Here is a 17,728-nt window from a genome sequence, read left to right as displayed (position 1 = left end):
TTCCAGCATCCGCAGCATTTTGCTTTTAGCAACCTCAACAGATGCAATTTCTGTGAACTTGCAGAGTATACTGACCTGACGAGCCCTTAGCAGCGCAGTTCTCCTGTACATATAGTCTTCTGATTTGAAGACATATACCATCTTGTAGGAGTTGAGTTTAAAATTGCACTGAGCTTTATCATAATTCTCCGTATTCTCTATAGACTTCTTATTGCTGCATTCCTTCCCTTCCTTTTCTTGTTGCTCCCGACCCCGTTGGCACTTGCGAATTCGACGCAGATTCCTATAAAAAGCATAACGTACAGATCAGTGACTCAGACGAGTGCAATTAAACAAAAATGTTGTGAGAGGGGAGAAATCTGCAGGAAATATGCAAGTTCTGCAAAACATCAAACATAAACCCCCCCCCTTTCTTCCTTGCCTCACATTCTCCTCAATAACCCTCTCCCTCCCTCCTCGTCATTGTTATCTCTCAGTTTAACAGTCCTTGTCGAGCTTGAAAATCTCACCTTTTGGAGGGGGAATGAGATTTGAACAATGCTTACAAAACTGTACAAACGAGGAAGCACCGAACTACCGCGCTGAGGTATTGAATTGAGGCTGATCAGAGTGTTTATGTGGCTTAATAGCCTCTAGAATCAGAAACAAATATCAACGTCTACTTTGAAGATCAACAAGATAGCAAGCCATTGTATTTGGTCGTACAGACTATACTGAAACCAAGCACAGAGTGTGAACTCCGGATGGCCCAACAAGATTCCCGCTGTCTCCTGCTCCTCAAATTACTATTCAGAAAACTTTGCAACAATTTTCCAAAGCAGACAATAGAAGCATAGAATCTTACAGCACAGAAGGAGGCCATTCGGCCCGTCGTGCCTGTGCCGGCTCTTTGAAAGAGCTCTCCACTCCCACTCCCCTGCTCTTTCCCCATAGCCCTGCAATTTTTTTTCCTCCATTCAGGTTAACTTTGAGTTAACATTGTGTTAACTCTTGTTCCATCTGTGCTTATAAAAAAAAAACACAAATAACCTATTAAATTTGTACTGTGCCAAAATTACCAACCATTTAACAGTGTGCAGTACAATTGAAAAATTCTGTGCAAGCAATAAAATCATCAACATTAAATGGTCCAAGAAATTGTACCAGTGGCAAGCTATTGAGTAAAAGAACACTTTAGGTTCCTATGATTTATACATTTTATTTATAAAGGTCGACAGGTCTGAGCTCTCGAGGCTGTAGAAAATGTGAATAGAAGTAAATGGAAATACTGCAGCATGAATGTTGTACCAGTAGGGAGAGTGCACAACTGACCATGCAGTCAAAAAAAATCCTCAAATTACTAAAAGGAGAAACAATCCTTCTTGTCTCTCGTTATAAACTTGAGGTGATCCAAAACTCGGCTGCCCGTGTCCTAACTCGCACCAAATCCCGTTCACCCATCACCCCTGTGCTCGCTGACCTACATTAGCTCCTGGTTAAGTAACGCCTTGATTTCAAAATTCTCATCCTTGTTTACAAATCCCTTCATGGCTTCGCCCCTCCCCATCTCTGTAATCTCCACCAACCCCGCCGCCCCCCCCACCCCCCCAAGATATCTGCGCTCCTCAAATTCTGCCTTCTTGAGCAGCCCTGATTATAATCGCTCAACCATTGGTGGCCGTGCCTTCTGTTGCCTGGGCCCTAAGCTCTGGAATTCCCTGCCTAAACCTCTTCGCCTCTCTCTCCTCCTTTAAGATGCTCCTTAAAACCTACCAAGCTTTTGGTCACCTGCCCTAATTTCTCCTTATGTGGCTCGGTGTCAAATTTTTTGTCTTATAATACTCCTGTGAAGCGCCTTGGGATACTTTACTACGTTAAAGGTGCTATATAAATACAAGTTGGTGTTGTTGTTGTTGATGTACCATTTCACCCTTACCATCATATTATGGCAATTACACAGCTATTATGCTGCAGCCTTAGGCACAGGACAAAGCTCTTTTGTATGCAGTCCCACCAATGTGTTAAAGCCTCAACCTCAGGAGAGTTTCCTGAACTCTACTGTACCAATAACACTAGCCACGCTCAGTGAAAAGAATCAATTCAGTAGAAATTATGTGCAATTTTGAGCACAATGAGTTGGGTGAATTCAACAAAATAACTGTCAGGATGTCTGCTAAAAAGACCGACTTGCATTTATATAGCGCTTTTCACAACCTCAGGACGTCTCAAAGCGTTTTACAGCCAATGAAACACTTTTGCAGTGCAGTCACTGTTGTAATGTAGTAAATCCGGCAGTCAATGAAGCAGATCTTCAGCATCCCATCAACAGCAATGTAATAACGACTATTAATCTGTGTTAGTGATATTGGTTGAGGGATAAACATCGGCCAGGACACCGGGGATAACTCCCCTGCTCTTCTTCGAAATAGAGCCATGGGATCTTTTACATCCACCCGAGAGAGCAGACTCTGTTTAATGTCTCATCTGAACGACGGCACCTCCAATAGTGCAGCACTCCCTCAGCACTGCAATGGAGTGTCAGCCTAGGTTTTTGAGCTCATGGGCTAGATTTTCGTGGAGCCGTCAGGCGGGGTTTCAGGCGTGTGTGTGGGGGGGGGGGGGGGGGGGAATCCCGAATTTGGGGGTCCTGACACCATCCCGCCCAAAACCCCGCCCCACGTAAGTTTCAGGGGCGGCGGGTACCCGCCCCGCACTGGGACCCGCCGAAACCAGGCGGGAAGGGGTTAGTGCCAATTAACTGCCTGTTAACAAGTAGTTAACAGGCAGTTTTTAGCCTAATCCCTATTTTGAGGGGTTTCGTGTGGGTTTCCCGACGGCTCCAAACCACGCCAGATAAGAACAGGCGGGCCGTCGGGTTGAAGGAGTTGGAGGGGTCGCAATGTTGGTGCTCAGGTGAGTGATGGGTGCATGAGTGTAAAGGTAAGTGTGTTTGGTGTGTCTAAAGTGTTTAAAGAACTTTTACTTACCTGTACTTACCTTAACAGCCTTTCTTCCTGTAGCCGTCGGGAGCGCTTCACTCAGCCGGAACTGAAAGCTGAATGGCTGCGATGTCAAAAGTGAGAGTTCTAACTGAGTCTGTGGAGAAGGACTCATGTTAGAACTCAGAGTGTCAGTGTTTCACAGCTTCAAACAGCTGTGAGACACTGATATTTCATCTGTCAAGAACTCTTGACAGATGAAATTGCAGTCTGTGACGTCACCTGTTGTCGGGTGGCCCTTAATTGGCCTGCTGAGCCCGCTGGGCGGGCTCAACAAGGTCAATCAAGGGAAAATCGCGCGGATTGGCTGGACGTCAAAGTAGGCGGGTCAAAAACCCGAAAGGGGAAGTCCCGCCTTCTTCCCGACAGATTCGGGAAAATCTACCCCCAAGTCTCTGGAGTGGGAATTGACCTCTGACTCCGAGGCCAGGGTGCTACCAACTGAGCCACAGTTGACACTCCAACCCAAGTTTTAAAGTGAAAGGGACAAATGCGAAGTCCCATTTAGGGACCGAATTTCTGCCCTATCATATTACCATTTTATCCATCCTCCAAAAGTAGGTAAAAACTATGGCCGAGATATTCCGATCCCTACGGGTGTGTACCCACCCGTAGGGACATCGGAAATGCCGGTTTCAGGCATGCACTGCACATGCGCTGAAAAATGGCATTTCTGATCTGTCAAGAATGGTCTTGACAGATCCTCCGGCTGCCCTGGAGAAGGGCCTCTGCGGGCGGATAGTTCCGCTTTTTGGAGCCCGCAGAAAAACCTTACGATTCTTATGCCTGGTAAAAGCAGGCGTAAGGCCTGCTTTTACCAGGATAAGAGTTCAAAAAAGTTGTTTTTTAAAAATTCGCTGATTTATCATTTAAAAATACTTTTTAAAAAAGGTAAGTTTATTTTTAGCCCTGTAAAAAAAATGTATTATTTTTTTCAAAAAATTACATTTTTGTTTAAAATACTTAATTTATTGTAATTTCAAGTCATTTTAAAAATGTGATTTAAAAAAAAAATGTATTTAAAGCTTTACTATGTTTTTGGGGTGATCTCCGTTCATATATTTGACAGGTCTTCCTGTCAAATGTATGAAGGGAGATTCCCTTCTGTGATTGGCTCCCCATGGCCCACGTGAGCCCAGGAATGCTGCGAACTACCTGCGCCCCAGGGATACGTGGGCCCTGTGCACTTCAAGTTTGGAGAGGCCCAGGAGTGGAATCGTGCGCGTCCCGGGAGCCCTCGGGTAAGGGCGTCGATTTTTCCAGATCGCAGGCCTCTGCCCGCGGGAGGCCTGCGATCGGAAAATACGGGCCAATGTATATTTACAAAGAAAAATTGACGTACACCACCAAAATTTACAGCAATGCAAAAGCCAGCCGAGAAAAACAGTGGCAGGAAACACTGCTGCATTAGCAGCCGCAAGGGCATGAACATCGGACAGGCACTTGGGAGTACAGTAACTTCTACCATCTACAAGGCAAAAGTAAGGAGTGTGATGGAATACTCTCCACTTGCCTGGATGAGTGCAGCTCCAACAACACTCAAGAAGCTCGACACCATCCAGGACAAAGCAGCCCGCTTGATTGGCACTCCATCCACCTTCAACATTCACTCCTCCCACCACCGGCGTACCGTGGCTGCAGTGTGTACCATCTACAAGATGCACTGCAGCAACACACCAAGGCTTCTTCGGCAGCAACTCCCAAACCCGCGACCTCTTCCACCTAGAAGGACAAGGGCAGCAGGTGCATGGGAACACCACCACCTCCAAGTTCCCCTCCAAGTCACACACCATCCTGACTTAGAAGTGAAGGGGTTAAAATGAACCCTCTCAGAATTCAGACAGCCGAGGTGACCACTAATTAAGTGAAGCCAGCAAAATTAAAATCAGAACAAAGGAGTGGGGTCATGTGAAGATGAACTAAAAGGAACCAGGTGGCGATAAGGAGTCTCATACTAACAACTTTCTTATATGAAAAACAAAGATAAGACAGTACAGATTGGAAAAGTGCTACTCTTGCTAGTCTTGCACAAAGGAAGCTTTGCAAAACCAAGATAAGACGCAGCTGTGGGACAAGACAGAATGTGTTCTGAGTAAGCGATAAGGAATGTGCTGCTTTAGCTAAAAATTGTAGACACAGCAGAATATAGGGGTCATGGAAATTTGACCTGTGACCAAAGGCATAGTAAGATGTAACTAACCTTTACTAATACTGAAAAGAATAAATAAGCCATATGTGATCAGGTGATTATTGTAATACAATGTGATTGGATGAAAATAGAATAAAAAGCTGTACCAACCAAGAGAGAACGAGAAGGGTATCACTAGACCGCGGGGTCTATGACCTTCTCCCAGAACGTTCTGTTATTAAACGGTGTACTTTTACTTTAAGACAGACTCGAGTGAATTTATTTTTCACCAACAGAAGTATATCGTCGATCCTTCATCGTCGCTGGGTCAAAATCCTGGAACTCCCTCTAACAGCACTGTGGGAGCATCTCCACCACACAGACTGCAGCGGTTCAAGAAGGCGGCTCACCACCACCTTCTCCAGGGCAATTAGGGATGGGCAATAAATGCCGGCCTTGCCAGCGACACCCACATCCCATAAACGAAGAAAATAAAACGTAAGACTCAATGTGATAGGCCTGATCTGCACTCAGCCCCTTAAGAAGTTGTATTGCAGTACTTGATGGACTTATTTGAATTCATGGTAAATTAATTAAACAAAACTGTAAAGTCAAGCTGATTTAATTAATTTAAAAATAAGTCCCTAGCTTCTTGCTCGGTGACAATGGTGGTGGTTGGGAGGGGTGTGGGAACTGGTAAAGCAAAATATATTCCACAGCCCGTTTACGGGAATTATTCAGAAATGGATTTACCTTAAATCTTACTACGAAAGAAAAAAAGACTTGGATTTATATAGCGTCTTTCACGACCGTAGGACGTCTCAGTGTAGTCACTGCTGTAATGTAGGAAACACGGCAGACAATTTGCGCACAGCAAGATCCCACAAACAGCAAGGTGTAAATGACCTGATAATCTTTTTTTTGTGATGTTGATGTAAGAAATAAATAATTGACAAGACGCTTGGTTCTGCAGGTGATAAATAAAAGGGCTCGAATGACACAGATGGATGCAATGAAACATGCACTCAGTTTCCAAGGGATGCACTCAGGACAATAATTTCTTAGGAAGGGCTACAAGTTCAATTCACTGCGCAGGAGTAGCCCACAAGGTGCAATAGTGGGAAGGTCGAATGACATGGGCAAGGTTACTGCATGTATAGCTCTTAAACAGGTATAGTGTTGCCAGTAATTCCCTCGTGATGAATCTACAGGTCTGTGGTTAAGTGAATGTGGACGAAAGCAGAAATTGACTGCCTCTCAAGGATTTCACCTACTACAGGAGACTTTGGTTTATCCGGAGGTTGTATGTCCGGAAACCTCGATCTACCGGCAGAAATCAGGAGCCGTTTTGTTCGTTTTTTTTTCTTCTCGTGGCTTTTTTTCCCCAAACAGTCAGGCTCTGGAAAGTCTCTCTGAAGCTGTTGCTAAGCTACAGAGACGCTTCCAAGGTACGGGCCGACTGTTTAGAAGCTGTTGCCAAGCAACAGTGTTTGTTGTCAGATACGGAGATGAAAACCTCTGTATGCTTCAACAACATTAACGCTGGTATGTCCGGCAGTTTTGATAGATCGGCAACAGCTCGGTCCCGTCGGTGCCGGATATCACAAAGTTTCCTGTACAATGACTGGTTATTATGGGGTAAGATTTTTGTACAGGATTATTTGCTACGTGAAATTTTGAAAAGGGTGCTCACTGAAACTTGTCATTGTACTTAATCAATTCAAGCTTTTGTCTCACTTTTCTCTGTGTGATTTTTTTTCCCCATCTATTTTTATTTTCTCTTTTCACTCATTTGAACATTAGGAACAGGAGTAGGCCATTCAGCCCCTTGACCCGTTCCGCCATTCAATTAGATCATGACTGATCTGGAGCTCAACTCCATTTACCTGCCTTTGCTCCCCATCACTTAATACTCTTACCTAAGAAAAATCTGTCGCTGAGTCTTGAAAATTTCAATCGACGCCGCATCCACCTTTTGAGGGAGAGCGATCCACATTTCCACTATCCTTTGTGTGAAAAAGTGCTTCCTGATTTCACTCCTGAATGGCCCAGCTCTAATTTTAAGAATGTGCCTTGTTTGGATTCCCCCACCAGAGGAAATAGCTTCTCTGTATCTACTCTAGCAACTCCTTTTAAACACCTCAACCGTCTAAACTCAAGGGAATACGATCCAAGTTTAGGCTACCTGTCCTAATAATTTAATCCGTTAAGCCACGGTATCATTTTGGTAAATCTCGTTGTGTTCCCTCCAAGGCCAATATATCCTTCCTGAGGTGCAGGGACCACAACTGAATACAATATTCTAAATGGGGTCTGACCAAGGTTAGAAACATAGAAGATAGGAGCAGGAGTAGGCCATTCGGCCCCTCGAGCCTGCTCCGCCATTTAATGAGATCATGGCTGATCATCCAAACTCAGTACCCTGTCCCTGCCTTCTCCCCATATCCCTTGATCCCTTTAGCCTTAAGAAGTATATCTAACTCCTTCTTGAATATATTTAATGAATTGGCCTCAACTGCCTTCTGTGGTAGAGAATTCCACAGGTTCGCCACTCTCTGGGTGAAGAAATTCCTCCTCATCTCTGTCCTAAATGGCTTACCCCTTATCCTTAGACTGTGACCCCTGGTTCTGGACTCCCCCGCCATCGGGAACATCCTTCCTGCATCTAGTCTGTCTAGTCCTGTTAGAATTTTATACGTTTCAATGTTCTCTACAATTGAGGCATAACTTCCTCCCCTTTGTATATCAGGCCCTTGAGATTACATTCCAATAGCCTTTTTGTACCTGTGCACTGGCTTTTAGTCATTTGTGTACCTGAACACCCAAATCCTGTTGTGCTGCCAGTTTCTAGTCTCTTGCCATTAAGAAAATATTCAGATTTGTCTTTCTTGGATCAAAGCGGAATACCTCACACTTCCCCATATTGAACTCCATTTGCCATAGTTTTGCCCACTCACTTAATCTGTTTATGTCCCTTTGTAGCTTCCTGCTCCCATCTACACACTTACTGTTCCTGCAAACTTGGATATACAACTCTCTATTCCTTCATCCAAGTCATTGATATATATGGTGAAAAGCTGAGGCTCGAGTACAGATCCCTGAGGAACACAACTAGTCATATTCTGCCATTCAGAGTACATTCCCTTTACCCCTACTCTCTGTGACCTACCCAACAACCAAATACAGGTAGACTATCCTTTATCCGAACTTTCGAAAACCGAAAACCTCTAAAAACGGAATTTTTTTTCATTCAGTGTAAGTCGTGCGCACGACATGACCAGAGTGGCGCACGACTTACGCTGAGCAGGGCAGAGGGTCACAGAGTTCCCTCCTGGGTAGGAGATTGCAGGCCGAGCCGGGCAGTGTGAAGGAGGTACCGGGAGAGTGAACCCAACAATACAGCGGCCCGTCCGATAGCTACAGCGGCCCGTCCGATATTCTTTTCTCCCCCCGACCCGAACCGAACCGCGGCCCGTCCGATATTCTTTTCTCCCCACCCACCCAACCCCCGACCTGATTTGCGGGCCAGCTTAGTAGGAGTCAGCCGATATCCGGCTTTCCAGAGAAGCAGGAAGGGGAATGAGACACGGAACAGTCGCAAGAGGTAGCCTGAACTTTTTAAATTTATAGTAAATACAAATTTCCCAGTCTTATAATAATACCTTCTGAAATCCGAAAAATTCCGAAAACCGAAACTCAGCTGGTCCCAAGGCTTTCGGATAAGGGATAGTGTACCTGTATCAATCCATCTCCTAAGGTACCTCCAATTTCACACACTCTCAATTTTGCTAATAATCCCTTGTGCGGAATCTTATCAAATGCCTTCTGAGGTCCACATAGACAAGCTCCATAGACTCTCCCCTGTCCACCTCATTAGTGACCTCCTCAAAAAATTCAACTATATTAGTCAGACATAACCTACCCTTCATAACTCCATGCTGACTCTCTCTGATCAGCTCATGCTTATTCAAGTACTCAGTCACTCTGTCCCTGCTAATAGTTGCAGGGATATTACTGGAATCTGAAATCTTTCACCTATCTCTTTGTAAAGATCTAAAGGCCTTAGAGAGGGTACAGAGGAGGTTTACCAGAATGTTACCAGGGATGAGGGACTTCAGTTATGTGGAGAGGTTGGAAAAGTTAGGACTGTTCTTCTCGGAACACAGAAGGTTCAGAGGTGACCCAATAGAGGTTTTCAAGATGATGAGAGGTTTTGATAAGAGTAGAGAGAGAAAAACTATTCTCCCTGGCGAGTGGGTCAATAACCAGAGGTCATAGATTTAAAATCATTGACAAAAGAGGAGTATATTCAAGGCCGAGAGTGATAGATTTTTGGACTCTAGGGGAATCAAGGGATATGGAGATCGGGCAGGAGAGTGGAGTTGAGGTCAAAAATCAGCTGTGATCTTACTGAATGGCGGAGTAGGCTCGAAGGGCCGTATAGCCGACTCCTGCTCCTAATTCTTAGATGTAGATCTAGACGGGAGGTGAAGAGAAATGTTTTCATTCAGAGAGTTGTCGGGATATGGAACGCTCTGCCTGAAAAAGGTTGTTGAAGCTGATTCCATAAATAATTTTAAGATGGGAGATGAGGATGAGGAACCTACAGGGTTACGGACAAAAAGCGGGGCTGTGGGACCAAGCATGACTGCTCTTTCAAAAAGCTAGCACAGGCACGAATGGCCTCCTTCTGTGTTAGAAGTTTCTGTGAGTTCATCCTCCAAATATTATTTACACCGATTCAATGTTCGATAGCTACGCCAGGGTTCATAGTCTAGTCACTTGAAAAGCCTTACCTTGGCAGGAACACAGGTTTCTGTGCTAGATGTTCCCGTAGTTCAGGAGAGGTAGAATCTGAATTCATATAACGATCCAAAAAGTCCGACCAGCGCTGCAATAAAACAGACAAGTGTTATTTAAATATGATCAGCCACATAGGTGATGGTAGATTATTTACTACATGTATAATTTTTTTTTTTTTTTAAGTTGAAGTTCAACCTCCACATACAATTATAAATCCCTTCCAATATGAGTGGGGGAGGGGGGGGAGAAATAAAATCACCTAGGGACACTGTTCCTTTAAATAAAACTGCACTTAGTGTCATGAGATTTCTCCCATCTCTGCTGATTCACATCCTCACTTTGAGGCAGAAGCTCAACAGTGAGATCTTGGAGACCAACAAAAGAAAATAAAGACTTGAAAGACTTGCCTTTCTATAGCGCCTTTCACGACCTCAGGACGTCCCAAAGTGCTTTACAGCCAATGAAGTGCTTTTTGAAGTGTAGTCACTGTTGTAGGAAACGCGGCAGCCAATTTGCCCACAGCAAGGTCCCACAAACAGCAATGTGAAAATGACCAGATAATGTTTTTTTTTTTTTTTTTTTAAAGTGTTGGTTGAGGGATAAATATTGGCCAGGACACCGGGGATAACTCCCCTGCTCTTCTTCGAAATAGTGCCATGGGTTCTTTTACGTCCACCTGTGAGGGCAGACGGGGCCTCGGTTTAATGTCTCATCCGAAAGACGACACCTCCAACACCTAAAAGGCTGACACCTGCAACATGGCATGGATAAGTCAGGGGTAAGTTAATTTTGACACATCCAAGCTTCATTAAAATGATAAAACAACAGTAACAATAAAGAACCGATCATAAAATGAGTCAAAAATGTACAACACAGAAACGGCTGTTTGATCCAACCAGTCAGTGTTGGGTTTTATCCTCCACATGGGTAGAAGTTTCAATCCCAATAAAACAATAAATGAGACACAACTCTAACCCAATATAGACCAGGCAAAAGCTTGGCCAGAAGCTGATTCATATGTAGAGGTTGAGCTTGAATCAAAATGCAGGAAGATTTTAGCTACATCTATTCAAACTATACCAAAGATTTGCAAGTTATCCTTGTTCTTCAGTCTTCTTGGACTCAGGCCTCTACTGCCAAGAAAGTGGATGGGCATCATGCTCCCAGACCTCAGTCCAAAATCCACTTTGTGCAGCTACTAGGAGTTGGAGTTAGTATCTACTTTTGGACTACTTTGTGAATTATAACAATGTCGTAAAAAGCACTCACAATCAAGGGTTTGAAAAAAACATAGTATAGGTAGCTGTCATAAAGCTAGCATCTAGAGGAACCCTGAATATGTCGGCCCAAAATGCAAGTAGAGTGAGCTCTATCGTTCATGACTCCTGCTCTACTCGGATATGGTAGCCCAGTGGTGACTGGGAGAGGATCATAAAGAAGAATACCCTCAGTCAACTAGTCCTGGGACTCAGTGAAGTAACGACTAACACTACTAACAATAATCAGCCCCAGGACAGTGACATCGTAGCACAGAGAATTCGACCCAACACAATTGTCACTAAGCAAAAGGAAAAATATCTGTCATATTGGGCAGAAACAACAAAAACCCAAAACAAACTCAATTGCTACTTGGCCCTAAACAGACAATACAACATGGCTGAATACCTGACCACGGTAAAAGATAGCAAATTGAGAAAAACCTTGACTATGTACAGACTTAGTGAGCATAGCCTGGCTATCGAAAAAGGCAGACACAGACAGACCTGGCTGACAAGAGAGAACAGGATATGCTCTCACTGCAGTCAGGGAGTGGTGGAGACAGAGATGCACTTCCTCACAGCTTGTGGAAAATATCAGGGCATAAGGGAGAATTTCTACCCAAAATTCACAAAAATATGCCCTGAATTCAGAAATTTGAATGACGACCAAAAACTCCCATACCTACTAGGGGAACAGAGAAATTGTGTAACCTTAGCGGCACACTATGTTACAGCTTGCCATAAACAGAGGGACAACCATTAAATCTAAGAAAAAAGTATATACAAATTATATGAATGTATATTTATACACTCAGGGGTATATCTGTTTATACACTGTATGGATAGATCTGCGTTTATGTGTTCAACCATAAATGTTTTTCGATGCTTTGGCAACATAAGATGTACCTTGTCATGCCAATAAAGCAATTTGAATTGAATTGAATTGAATTGAATTGAATTGACTGACACTGGACCATAAGTTCAAATCTACCATGGCAAGTTGTGAAACCAAACTGAATAAATCTGGTCATTTGTATCCCAGCTGGTCGTAAAATCCAACTGGGAGCCTGCCACTACTACCCAGTCTGGCCTACACGTGACTCCAGTCCCACGCAGTTGTAAACAACCGCTACAAAGTTCAAAAACAAGTTAAAACATCTGACAGACCCATTGACAATGATCCACGCTTTGTATTAGGACAATCCCAGTACAATCAACCCTACAAAGTCCTCCTCACCAACACAAAGTCGGGAGGACTAGCTTGACTCTCAGATCTATCAGCCAACATCGCAAACTCCTCCATCATCATCCCTGGGTATGTCCCACCAGCAGGGCAGACCTACCTGAGGTGAGGGCACAGTGATTTCGTCAAGTAGCCCTGGCAGTTCTCAACATTAACTCCTGACTCCATGAAGTCTCAAATAAGGTCAAGGAAATGGCCTGATCACCACCTATTGTCCTTCTCAACTAACAAATCAGATCCGAACATCATTTGGAGGAAGCTCCAAGAGAAGCAAGTTCACAGAATATATTCTGCGTGGGGGGGACTTCAATGTCCACCACAAAGAGTGGCTTGATAGTACCACCACTGACTGAACTGACCAAGTCCTGAAGTACACAGCTGCCAGGCCCAGAGCCTGCATCAGGTGCCACGAGAAACAATATGAGGAAGTAACAGCAATGGTAGGAATAACCACCGCACAGTCCTTGTGAGGACAAAATCTCATCTCCACAGTGAGCACATCTTACATTGGGTAGGGTGGCACTAATGCCATGCTAAGGGACGATCTAGCAACCCAAAACATCAGCATCCGTGAGGCTCTGTGAACCATCAGTAGCAGAGTTGCACGCCATCTGTGACTTCATAGCCCAAGCACATCCCTCATCTCGATGGTCATCAAGTCAAAGGACAAACCCTGGTTCAATGGGGAGAGCATAAAGGCATGCCAGGAGCAGTACCAAGCATACATTAGAATGAGGTACTTCGTGAAGCTTCTACCTGCATGCTGAACACCAAAAGGGCCAGCAATAGACAGCTAAGCAGCCCCACAGCAACGGAGCACAGCAAAGTTCTAAAGCCTTACCACATCCAGTCAAGAATGGTTGGTGGAATGCTAGGCAGCAGGAGGAGGAGGGTCCATGAACATCCCCTCCTCAACCACTGTAGTCAAGCACGTGAATGCAAAAGCAAAAGCTCAAGTGTTTGCAAGCGTCTTTATGCAGAGTGACCAATTCTACACGGTCTCCTCCCGAGGTCCCCAATATCACAGGTGCCAATTCAGTGCATTCTTTGTGACACTGAGAAGCATCTTGAGTGCACTGGACCCAGCTAAGGCAATGGGCTCTTGACAACATCCTGGCTGTGCAGCGGAAGACCTGCACACCAGAGCTAGCTGATCCCCTAGCCAAGCTGTTCCAGTATAGCTAAGACACAGGCATCTATCCAACAATGTCAAAGATTTCTCAGGTATATCCCATTCACAAAAAACAGGATAAAGTCTAACCCAGCCAATTACTGCCTTATCAGCCTCGTTCCAATCAGTAGTGATGGAAGGAATCCTCAAGAGTCATCAGGCAACACCTGCTCACCAATACCCTGTTCACTTGGCCCTGAACCTCATTACACCCTCGATCGAGACACGGGCATAAAATCTGAATAGCAGAGGAGAGGTGAGAATAGCCGCCCTCGACATCAAAGCAGCATTCGACTGAGTATGGCACAAATGTACCCTAATAAAACTGGGGTTAATTGGGTGGGAGCGCGGTTAAAGGGAAAACTGTTCAGTGGCTAGAGTCATACCTGACACAAAGGATGATGGTTGTGGTTGTTGGAAGCCAATCATTGCAGCCCGAGGATGCCGGTGTTTCGCAGGGAAGAGTCCTTGGTCCACCCATCTTCAGCTGCTTCGTCAATGATGTTCCCTCCATTATGAGGCTAAGAGTGGGGCTGTTTGCTTGTGATTTCACAGTATTCAGCTCCACATACAACTCCTCTGATAATGAAGCAGCCCATACCAATCAGGATCTGCATAACACCCAGGCTTTAGGTGACAAGTGGCAGGTATCATTCATGCTACCCAAATGTCAGGTAATGACCATCCCAAAGTAAAGAAAGCCCAGCCATCTCCCCATGATCTTCAATAGCACCACCATCGACAACTCCCCAGCCATCAAGATCTCGGAGGTCAACAATGGCTATAAGCTTAACTGGACCAGCCATATCAACACCATGGCTATAAAAGTGTGGCAGAGGCTGGGTACTCTGACCCCTCAAAATTTCTCCAACATGTACAACACTCATCGGGAATGTGATAGAATATTCATCAGCTGCCTGGATGGGTGCAGCCACAACATTCAATAAGCGCGATATCGTCCAGAACAGTGCAGTCCGCTTAATTCTCGTGCCATAAAATACTGACACTCTCTACCATCAGTGCACTGTGGCTGCAGTGTGTATAACCTGTAGGATGCAATGCAGCAACTCACCAAGGGTACTTCGATAACACTTTCCTCCCCTATCACTAAGGATAAAAGCAGCAATGTTGTGGGAACATCATCTCTGCAAGGTTCTCCTCCAAGCTATGTATCATCCTGACTTGGGACATATATTGCTGTTCCTTTGTTATCGCTGGGCCAATATTCTGGAATTTCCTACCTAGCACCTTCACCACTAGGACTGCAGTGGTTCAAGAAGGCCCACCACTACCTGCCCTGGGCAACTAGGCGTGGCAATTAATGGAGCCTTGCCAGTATAGCCCACATCCCAAGAACAAATTAAAAAAAGGAGGGAGTAACAAGAAATATATTTTATAACTTTACCATGTATTGGGGTTTCCCCAATGTTTTACTTTCAAAGGAAACAGACAGCTGCCTAAATCAATTAAAGCTGGTTTGTGCTGTTCCTCTAATTGATGAGTGCTCTGTGCAAATCATACTTCCTTTCAATGGAAGAAAAGATGAAGTGGATAAAACTTCAGCATAATTACTTCCAACGAAGATAAATTGGATGGCAGCTTGATTCATCGAGTAGCATGCGCACCTCCTAGCTTGGTTCAAACCCCAATCCAGGACTTGGTCATATCTGAAGCCAAGCAGAGCACTGAGGGAGTGCTGCACTGCCAGGGGTGCCAACTTTCTGATGACATTACATTAAACTGGCAGTTCCAGTGGTGCAGATGAACATTCAAAAAAAAATCGTCCAGCAGCATTTGAAGAAAAGTAGAGTGTTCTTCCAGTGGCCAGCGTTCCGCCATCAACCAACACCACCACAAACAGGTTGACCAGTCAGTCATTCAGTTCACCGCTGTTTGCGACATCTTGCTGTGTGCAAAAAACTGTTGCACCTGAAGTCACTGCATAAGGGAAGCGTTTGGAGACATTACTGGGAGATGCGAGAAGGTGCTATATAAATGCAAGTCTTTCGTTCTTTCAAGTCTTTCTATCTCAAACAATATTTGGTAGAAGTTAATGATGGGGGCAAAGAATAGCTCGGTCCTTGTGGCCAACAAGTTACAGTGGATTTATGCTAAGTATGTCATGTTTACGGACCTTACGTGCTAAAATGAGAGCAAAGGGACAGTTTCAAATATAGAAAAGCCCAAGAACCCACGGAATTAACTTTTCAGTATCTCCGTGATTCCTGTTATTTAATTAAATTCTACAAATTGTATGTGCACTTCCACATTAAGTCTTTGCCCACTTCTGGACAAATGTGATGAGGAAATGAAGTCCATTACCAAATAACAGTTAAGTAGAGTAGCAGTTAAGATGCTCAGATGCCACCCCCTTTTGTAGCCAATTCCATTCATGCAAGCCACCGTTTTTATGACAATGTGCGACTCCGCTCACAGTAAGACTGTGTTCATTCACTTCTGTCTGGGATGTGGGCTGGATACGTTGTAGCCGTGAAATACTGGAGCTTGAGGTTCAATAAACTGACACAGGCACAAGCTGTAATGAAGGCAAGAGTCAACACAATATAGGAACCACAACATTATGTGGAGGAAAATCTGTGTATTCCCTTTGTTGTTATATGTACAATTTTGGGAAAAAAAAAGTTTTATTTATACATGGAACTTAAAATGGATCTTCCGGATTCTCCAAATCTAGGTGTTTCTGGCAAAATAAAACTATCCTGTCGCACAGACAGGACCCCCAGGTACTTTACACTCTTGGCTGGGAGTACCCCTCATCATTCATCAATCTTAACTTCAGTTTTGTGTCAAGCGCACCTCTGCTTCCACAGGATCGTCTGAGTTTTCCTCTTCAGTGTCCAACAGGTCAATGGTTAGTGACACTTGTTCTCGGCTGTGTATGAACGTAAGCTAGGAAGAAAGAAAACAAATAATGAATTTCGAAAGTACACCCAATATTTGTCTTTACGGTTAAATTATATTCGATCTATCAACCTACATTGTGGGAACACTCCACACAAAGATCTCTGTAGCTCAGCATGATCATTTTATTAAGCGATGTCTGCATTAAGTACATAAAAACACCGCAAGGCACTTCAAGACCGTCTCTCTTTCCCCCCCATCCCATATTTATTCCTACTTACCAACTATCTTGCAATATTTCTCAATCTCTTTGTCCCAAAATATATATTGAAACTGAAAGGATTAAATAATCAAAGTACATGGCTGAGAATAAGCACATTTCAAGTGGGATAAAAAAGAAATTGGGGCCAAATAAATAGGGGGAAAAAATGCCAGTGAACGAATGATGTCAAAATCTGCTTGACTTAACATACACTCCTGCACTCTAACCTTCTGAGCTAGGTGAAAACTTGGCCTTTGCAGCTTCTGTTTAGAAACCTAACTGCCTTTGTCACCATCGCTTTATCTCCCCCTGGTCACAACTCAAGGGACAGCCTCGTTCGGACAACCCTTGCCAAGCACCCGAGACCAAGGACTTCCCAATACAATAGGCGAAAGTGTTTATCGATTAGCGGGACAGACTAACAATTTGCTTATTGTTCAGTCTTTGAAGAAACAACTTCAAAGCCTAGCTCATCAGCATTTAAAGCACCTTTTTCCTGGAGTCACATTTTTCTAAAAGAACTCGTGTGAAGACACATTGGCCTAGAAATTCGGTGGGCTGCGCCACCAGTTAGCGCCCAAAGAGGGCACTTAGTGGGTTTAGCGCCACTGGCCACGCCTCCCGCAAAATTTAGCGGGGCACTAATGGCGGCGTTAGCCTGTAGTGCTGCGCCACCACCGATGACGTCGTCGGTGTGCGCAGCGCCCCGCTACCGCCCCGATCGCGATATTTGGTCGCGCCCCCCGCTGTAACGCCGGTTGCAATTTGCGACTGGTTCAGGGGAGCCTACCTGCGGCGGTAGTGGCGCTAATTAAAGGGGAGGTGCGGGGCGGCCATTTCTTTTGCTGGCCGCCTGCCAGCACCTCCTCGCGCCGCCGTCCCCGGCCTCCTGAGCCCCGCCCCCGGGCAGTGCCAGCTGTGTCCCAAGAGCCCAGCACTTCTCCTCGGTGCCGGGCTCTTTTGCCGGCACTCGCGATCTCTGATCGCGCTGGTGCAGGCCCCTCCCCTTTAAGAAAGAGAGG

General features: G+C 44.8%; 1 protein-coding gene across 7 annotated transcripts in view; it reads right to left on the bottom strand.

Annotated features, from left to right (window-relative positions):
- Positions 1 to 17,728, bottom strand: part of sin3aa (SIN3 transcription regulator family member Aa) — a 170,023-nt gene that overhangs the window by 10,371 nt on the left and 141,924 nt on the right. For 6 of the 7 annotated variants that reach the window (XM_085972155.1, XM_085972159.1, XM_085972157.1 and 3 more), the window contains 3 exons: positions 16,400 to 16,492; positions 9,903 to 9,997; positions 76 to 283 (listed from right to left, as the gene is read on the bottom strand). In XM_085972155.1, coding sequence (XP_085828281.1) covers positions 76 to 283; positions 9,903 to 9,997; positions 16,400 to 16,492 — 396 coding nt within the window. Of the gene's footprint in view, positions 1 to 75; positions 284 to 9,902; positions 9,998 to 10,317; positions 10,661 to 16,399; positions 16,493 to 17,728 lie in introns of those variants that run through there. The other variant, XM_085972161.1, reaches the window with a different exon arrangement.

This window comes from Somniosus microcephalus, chromosome 32 (assembly GCF_052327205.1).
Source record: "Somniosus microcephalus isolate GS21.2 chromosome 32, FLI_Smic_1.0, whole genome shotgun sequence".
Classification (NCBI taxonomy): domain Eukaryota; kingdom Metazoa; phylum Chordata; class Chondrichthyes; order Squaliformes; family Somniosidae; genus Somniosus; species Somniosus microcephalus.
This window is presented reverse-complemented; position numbering and strand designations above follow the sequence as displayed.